Below are 7851 nucleotides of genomic sequence, written 5' to 3' on the forward strand. Positions count from 1 at the left end.
ATCAGAGGCAGTGTTTACACAAAATCAATCACAGCCGGCTCAAACACCTAAACTAGCAGAGGTAAGCAGCCGCACTAGTGAGTCTGGAGGGAAAGTTGGTGTGAGGTGTACATTAGATTTTTTGTTTGTCCATGTCCGTTGTAAGTAACTCTACGTTAATAAAGTTTCTCTTAACAGCACACGCTTCTACAAAACTAGTGGCCAAAAACATCAAACAACTGTTGTTGACACTGTTGATGTTGCTAGTGGGCCAGGTGTGGCTAACGTTAGCAAAGAAGGGCACCGAGCCACGTCGTTTTTAAGAATATACTTTAGGGCAGTAAGTCTGCCAGTTGTTGTCTGTTGAGATGCAATAAATACTTAAAAATTCTGTGTAAGTACCTATCTGTGTAGTTCTGGCTCGTAAAATCTGCTTAGAAAAACTCTTTGGGAGAAGTTACTAGTAACTATAATTAGTCACCTTTTAAAAGTAACATTGTCCTTGAGCTGCAGATGAACAGCTGAGTCCTGGCCTGAAGAGCTCTGCTGCGTTTGTACTCTGGCTGTTTGGTCTCTAAGGTAAAGGTCAGGTCACACCTCACTACACTGTACTACAGACACAACGTTGCTTTGTTTGTGGTCTGGTATTTGCACTTTGGGGAGAACTTAAGCCACCGCTAGGGGCAGAGGTGGCCTAGTGGTTAAGTGGGTCCGGAAGGCTTCAGGTTCGAGTCTACCACCTGCCAAGTTGCCACTGAGGTGCTCTGAGCAAGGCACCGTGCCCACAAAGCTGCCCACTGTTCACGTTGGTGATGAGTTAAAAGCAGAGGTCACATTTGGTTGTGTGCAGTGGTGTGCTGTGTCACAATGACAAGGAGTTCACTTTCCAGGAGGGCCAACTCCTCAGGACAGGACTCAGCTGTTCACATACACCTCAAGGACAAAACACACTCCTTTGAGGACAACAATGTGCACATTTTGGCCAGGGAAGACAGATGGTTTGAGAGAGGGGTAAAAGAAGCCATTTTTGTCAACCTGGAAAAACCATCACTCAACAGAGGAGGTGGACTCAGACACAACCTATCACCCACTTACAAAGCACTTTTAGGAACAATACCCAAAAGTTTCACCTCAGTTTCACACAACAAAGAGGCAGGTGACCGAAACCTTTCTGATGAGGACCACAACGACCTATCAGACTCTTAACGACTGTTTACACTTTCACAGTTGACCCCAAGGCCCCACCCAACAGGGGGGAGCTGAAGTAGCTTTATTCTTTCACGCCCAGAGGATATATTTGTTGTACTCCCCTCCACCAGTTAGAACTAAAGAAGCCTCTTGGATGAGAGGTGAAACGTCTTCTTTTAGAAAATTCACGTCCAGTTGCCTCACTCCTCAACCTTCACTTTCCTTCCTTTCCTTTTTCAAAGGCACCAGTAACACAAGGAGTAACAATGTTATTCAGTCTATTACTGTTCTCTTCCTTGTTCATTCCTTTGACTGTGGTCGTGAAACTCAAAAGATACGTTTTGAGAGAGTTTTTTCACTCGTTTTTAGTTGCAGGTTAGTAAATTAAATACGATGTGTAATTGTAGTTTTTCAAACTGACTTATTTAACTGAAGTTATATCCACAAATATAGTATTAAATGTTGCAGCACTTGAGTTTTCTTTTCTTTTTTTATGTAATCAAGGCCTGTATGCAATGGAAAACAGGTCAAACCACAAACAGCAGCTCTACTGCAGGGTGCATTTTCTCCACCCTCTGACCACGTCTTTTGACTAATGGCAATGAAACAAGGAAATAGCTTAGTACACTCAGCCCTTCAAGTCACCATCAGCCCAAGGGCCTAGCATAGAGGTTTACTTCTCAACTAAATTTAATTTTCAGTGTCCTCTACACCAGCAGTGTGACTTTGGCAAACTGATCGCTGAACTACATCCTATTTTCTCCAGTAAATTATTTTGATTCCTTTGTGAACTGAGGATACTAAAGATTGTAATTGATTCACACTCGCATTTTTCACCCATACATTTAGTCTTTTCTCTAGACTGACGATCAAACACACTTTCATCATACATCGTCGTGGATTTCTAATTGGCAATTATGGATAGGAAGAATGTCATTGCGTATATCCGATTTTTTTTTTTTGACTAGGCAAAACTGAGCTTGGCGTTTTAATATTAAAATGTCATGCCACAGGAGATACACGTTTTGCTGGTGGATTTATTCTTCCTGTCTTCGCGTAAATCTCATTTTACCACAAATGCGAGGCGCCACCTAGTTGCCTAGCATGTCATAGCCTTGTAGTGATATGAGCACCAACGGATGAATAATAAATGAATTAAAATAAATGAAAAAGTAATAAATACAAAAAAATATATAATAGCATATATAATAGCACTGTCTATTTTTCTTCTATCTAATTTGTGCCATGGTTTCTACATTTTACTATTGTCTCCAACTCTCTACATGAGCATACCAATTTTTAAACAACTTTTGTTTTAAAACCATTTGACATGCCTCATACAGGTGTAGAGTGTGGACAAACATTAATGGTACTATTGGCAGTGGTCTTAAATTTAATTTTTTTAAATTTTCCGAGTGCAACTTAACTGGGTTCATGTTGTAGGAGGAACTTAAGTCTGAAAAACAGAGAGAATGTATGTTTCTCATAATGTGAGCCAATCAGGATGTTTTGTCCTAAACTCTTGATGACGTTGGTACTAAACCCACCATTTAAATGGAATACCACGAGTAGGTCAAAAAACACAGCTGCACCACAATGATTGTAGCAGTAACTGCTTTGATTTTCCTCAGTACAGAGGGTAAGTGTGTGATTACCAAGTGTCCAATAGTTTTTTTTTGTTTTTTTTCGGTTACAGTTTACTTTTGTCAAAGCCAACTTTTAATGATTTATTCAAGAATGATCTTTATTGTTTATTTGTTTCTTCTTCAGCTTTGGCTGGAAGCACAGAGGCTCCTCTTGTGGTCTCTATAAATGTGGTGGAACCTGGTGAAGATGTTACTTTGACAAGTCCATGTCACAGCAAGATTTTCCACTGGTATAAGCAGCGTCTTGGATATACCATGGATACTGTTGCTTTGAATGTGGACAACCGTGAATCGTCCAAGCGAACCAATGACTCTCGTATCACAGTCTCAACAGGAAAGGATTGTACTCTCACCATCAGAAATGTCAGCAAAGACGATGAAGCGACATACTTTTGTTTCAGTGGAACAATGTTCAGACCCAGTTTTGCCAGCGGCATCTTCTTGGCTGTGACTGGTAAAATATCTTCTTTCTACTGTTTCTTAAACACACGAGGATATCACAAATACGAGCATCATTTTCCTCATTTCCATGTTTTGAAAAATGTCAATATAATACAACAATATTTATTAAAAATACAATAAACTTTTTTTGCAGTAAAAAGTTAAGTTGGGATGGTAAACAAACATCAATCCAAACCAAAATAGTAAATGTAAGCATGAACTTTAACTATATTTAATTTTAGCCTTAGTTAAAGTTATAAATGTAAAAGAAGAAAAACGTTCATTTAAAGCATACAAAATATAAATATATGTTTTGTTAAGTACTGAGTACATCTTAACCAACATCTTTCATTTATGGCTTTGATGATCTCAATGGTAATTATTAAGTCTAAAACTAGATATGTAATACTAATAAATAGACTAAAGTCTAATTAATTTTCAAATATGTATGCAAAAGTATACAAAAAATACATTATAATCTATTTGTTAAGTACCGACTACTGATGCAAAAATAAAGAATTTGACATTTAACATTTAGGTTAAAAGTCATGATTATGTTTTACAGATAAAAACCAGCAGGACCTTAGTGTCAAACTGACTCCAGAGATAGTGTCCATCCAACAAGGAGACCAGATGTCCCTTCAGTGTTCTCTTCTCTCCGAGAACAAACTGAACAGTGTGCAGTGTCCAGGTGTGGACGAGGTTTACTGGTTCAGATCTGAAACAGGATCCTCTCACCCTGGCCTTATTTACATTCAAGGGAACAGAACTGTTGTCGCTACAGTCTGTCCACAAAGATTCAAGATTCCTTGGACATTGGGACATACCTCTGTGCTGTGGTCACCTGTGGAACAGTCTTGTTTAGTGAAAAGACAGTGGTGACAAGTAAGTAGTGATTTCACCTTCTGTCATTGACTTCATCAAATCCAGTGCTTCTTATGTGTTCAGAATTATTTTTTCTTGTTCTAGCGCCAAAACTTCAGCCACTTGTCCTTCTACTTGGGATTATGTTGGTCTGCTGTGTTACCGCCATCCTTGTCCTTGTCTTCTTTCTTATAAAGTTTCAGAGGAGAATTCGCAAACACAACAAAGGTAAAGAGAATACGATATTATTTTGTGTGTGTATGTCTCTATAGCAATTAAAAATATGTTTTTCCCATTGTTATTAGCACTAATAAGGGAGTTTTTTAGAAGGCCGGAATGGATTAATATTTTTTCTGTTATTTCTTATGGGAAAACAAGATACAAGATACGAAGAGTTACGAGCTCGGCCATGGAACAAAAGATACAAGATACGACAGATATATACAAGATATAAGAGTTACGAGCTCGGCCATGGAACAAATTAGTAATTGTAAAACATCTGTAAAACATACTTGTAATGGAATATACTTCTTATCACATTGTTGTTCTGCAATATTCCAGTGATAAAACCATAAGCAAAGGTTTAACATTTACATTCAAATCAATACATTCAAATCTGGGAAAAAGCTTATTATCCGCGGACCACGATAATCAGAGTCACATTTGTTAAAACCAGACTTAACTTGTACTTTGTCCCTTCATAAACCAGCAAATTGTTTTATTTATGTATTTACTTTTTTTTACAGATGGTGCAATTGCATCCAGTCCTGATGTTTCAAGTCTGGATCACTCAAACACTGTGGTAACTATTTTACTATTAGTTTCACCGCAGATCAGTGTATGTGGTTAAATGGTAAACAGAGACTGTTTGAGTCTAAAAATGGAGGCGAGGAATCAGCAGTAACGCGTGTTGCTCTGTAACATGTACACTAGTGAGTTAGCAAATCATAAAAACCACAGCACTGCCTCTGTATAGTCAGACATTCTGACTGACTCATTTACAATCATCATGGCAGACGTGTAAAATATGGTCCAGTGTGTCTGTGCTGTAATAAAAAAAGACAGAATGTTGGTGAAGGTCTAGATCCAACTGGACTCATTGTTCTGTTTCCTTTGAGCTCACAGCTAGGTTGTTACAAGGCCATCCTATTTGTGACTGTGTTTGTGCTCAAAATGTTATCCAGATGCAATGAAACACGACCCAGTGCATCAAAGTGCATATTTGTTCTCGGTGTCTCTTTATTTTAGGTCACAATAATTTTAAAAATGTTAATTAAATTTAAACTGTAGAATATGCAAATGTTTTGACCCTGGCTGTGCAGTTATTGTATAACACCGGTTATTTTTGGTTTTGTTTGTTTTTTTTCTTCACAGGAGGATGAGGCTGGGAGTGTGAACTATGTGGCACTGAGGTTTCCAGCCAGGAAAATGACTAAAACAAAGGAGAAGAGCAGAAAAGTTCCATCTGAGTGTTTGTACTCTGTCGTAGAGCTTAAAAAATGAACATTTTGCTCTTGAGCAACAGACGCTTGCTGTTGATCAATAAGGAACGTGGCAGAAGGACACAGTAAGATGTGTATGTGCAGATTTAAGCAGTACATTTTACCATTCAGATTTGTTGTAATGGCAATGTTCCTAATACCTGACAGCATATTTAAGATTTTCTTCTCTGTGTTTTAGATCTTTTTTTTGCCATCAAACTGAGGGAACAGGTTGGAAAAGAGTATTTGTAGAAAAACAAAATACAAAGTACATAATGTATTTACAACAACCAGAGAACTAGTTGTTGTAAAAAAAAAAACAACGATAAAAATATAAGTTTTTATTCACTTAGTCAAAGCAGATTTACGCAGTGTTTCACTTCTGCAAATGAACTTGTAATAATCACAGAATAAATAGAATTAATATAATAATTTTAAATGAAATTAGCCACACTGCAACTAATTATCTATACTTAGTTCAAGTTAAGTTAAACCTTTAGTAAAATACTAAGAGATATTGACTGCATTATTTTTCCAATTAAAATGCCCTTCTAGCACAAGTGACATAAAGTTGTTTACATTTATTTTATTTTATATCTTGGGTTAGGGTTAGATGAGAACTGGCAGGAACTTGACTCCATGACGATGTAAAACTTTTAACCGCTTCTCAAATCTTTTAAGTTGTCTGTACTGCCTGTGTCGTTTCTCACAGCAGTAAAGACGACAGTTGTCAAAGGCGCAACTTGGTCTCTCTGAAAAACCACGTCCAAGGTGTGAAGACAAACGTCACGGAAACGAAACTCCACACACTCAACTCAGACTTAAGCAAACATAGACTTACATGATTCTGCTGCTCACTGTTGTGGACAATGTCTGTAAAAGAAGAAAACATAAATAGGTAGTGGTCAAAAGAATCTTTAAACGACATTATGGGATGCTGTAAGTGCATGTACTGTATGTGTTTCATACCACTGTTAAAACTATTTTGGTGAAAAGAAGAAAAAAAGAAGAGCCATGGTCGTCATACCAAACCAAAAATTAAAATTGTGCAGCACATCTTGAAAAGGAGAAAGATGTCACCTCTAGTAACTACACTCAAACAAAAGACCGACTGAAAAGTTAGACAAAGGTGGAGTAAATCTCATCTTCCATAAATACACAACAGAACTGGTAAATACTTTGTCTACTTATGCATTACTGCAGGCATCAGCAGCAAATAATGAAGAATCTGTATTTAAGGTGAAATCAAAAGAAACAAATTTAAAAAGATGAAATGTTGACTCAGAAGAAACAGAAAAAAAATCCTTAATTTTCTTTTTATTCTGCTCCAAATGAGGGCAATACAGTCGCCCTGTGACTACAACAGACTGTAACGCCCCTAAAGAGACACAGACACTAGACCAGTGTTAAAACCGCGCCAGTTTTGCTTTGCACGAGGGATGTCCGATAATATCGGCCGACCTCAATCCGGCTTCTCCTAAATCGCCTTTTTCTCCTTTCATTCTTCTTCCTCTTACACACACGCGCTCTCACCACGCCTCCTCACTCCTTCTCCAATACCCTCAACTGTAATTCTTTATATATAATCTGCGTAGCACTACCTTCTATTTATGGTGGACAAGGAATCTATTTCTAAGTTTAAGGTTAAGTTATGCTTTTATTCTAAGACTTTAGTGAGAGAGTTTATCAGAGTTATATTCCACTTGGTTGTAAAAAAATTGATGTTACTGAATGGATGGCTGAAAACCTACACAGACAAGTTTCAAGATGGTGTCGTCCGAGGAGGTGCCTGTTGCAGCTGTCTGTGGACTGGCAATGTTTGTGCTTAACAAATCATGTAACCCAGTGCACATCACTGATAAAGAGAGATTAAAGAATTCTCTAACATCATCGAGACAACTGTTTACATCCCCCCCATTGGCTGATGCTACATCAGTCTGTGAATTCCTAACACAGTGGAGTTTCTCAGCTGCAGACATCACATCCTCAGACTCTGCTTCTTTTCTCAGGGGATTTTGTTCCATTTTTCTCTGTTTCACTCTCTCCACATTCACTCACTATGTAAAGTGGCAAACCCTGGACATATATGTTGTTATTTAAACACATTGTGAGAAAACAATTAGTTTCACCAAAGCAGCTCAACCTTCAAATACCATGTCAACTCCCACCATGTGTTCCTGGAGGTTTCTACTTCAGGTCACACCTCCAGCTACTGTCACAGCAGCCTCACCAAGCAGAAGAAGTGAGTAAGA

The 7851-nt window shown here is 38.0% G+C and overlaps 1 protein-coding gene across 1 annotated transcript; it reads left to right on the plus strand.

Moving 5' to 3' along the window:
• Positions 1-2547: 2547 nt before the first annotated feature.
• Positions 2548-4163, plus strand: LOC112488185 (uncharacterized). Its single transcript, XM_025063290.1, has 3 exons — positions 2548-2806; positions 2938-3267; positions 3820-4163. The coding sequence occupies exons 1-3, from the start codon at positions 2764-2766 to the stop codon at positions 4134-4136; spliced, it is 690 nt and encodes a 229-aa protein (XP_024919058.1). The 5' UTR covers positions 2548-2763; the 3' UTR covers positions 4137-4163.
• Positions 4164-7851: the final 3688 nt, after the last annotated feature.

This window comes from Cynoglossus semilaevis, chromosome 15, assembly GCF_000523025.1.
Source record: "Cynoglossus semilaevis isolate Cse_v1.0 chromosome 15, Cse_v1.0, whole genome shotgun sequence".
NCBI lineage: Eukaryota > Metazoa > Chordata > Actinopteri > Pleuronectiformes > Cynoglossidae > Cynoglossus > Cynoglossus semilaevis.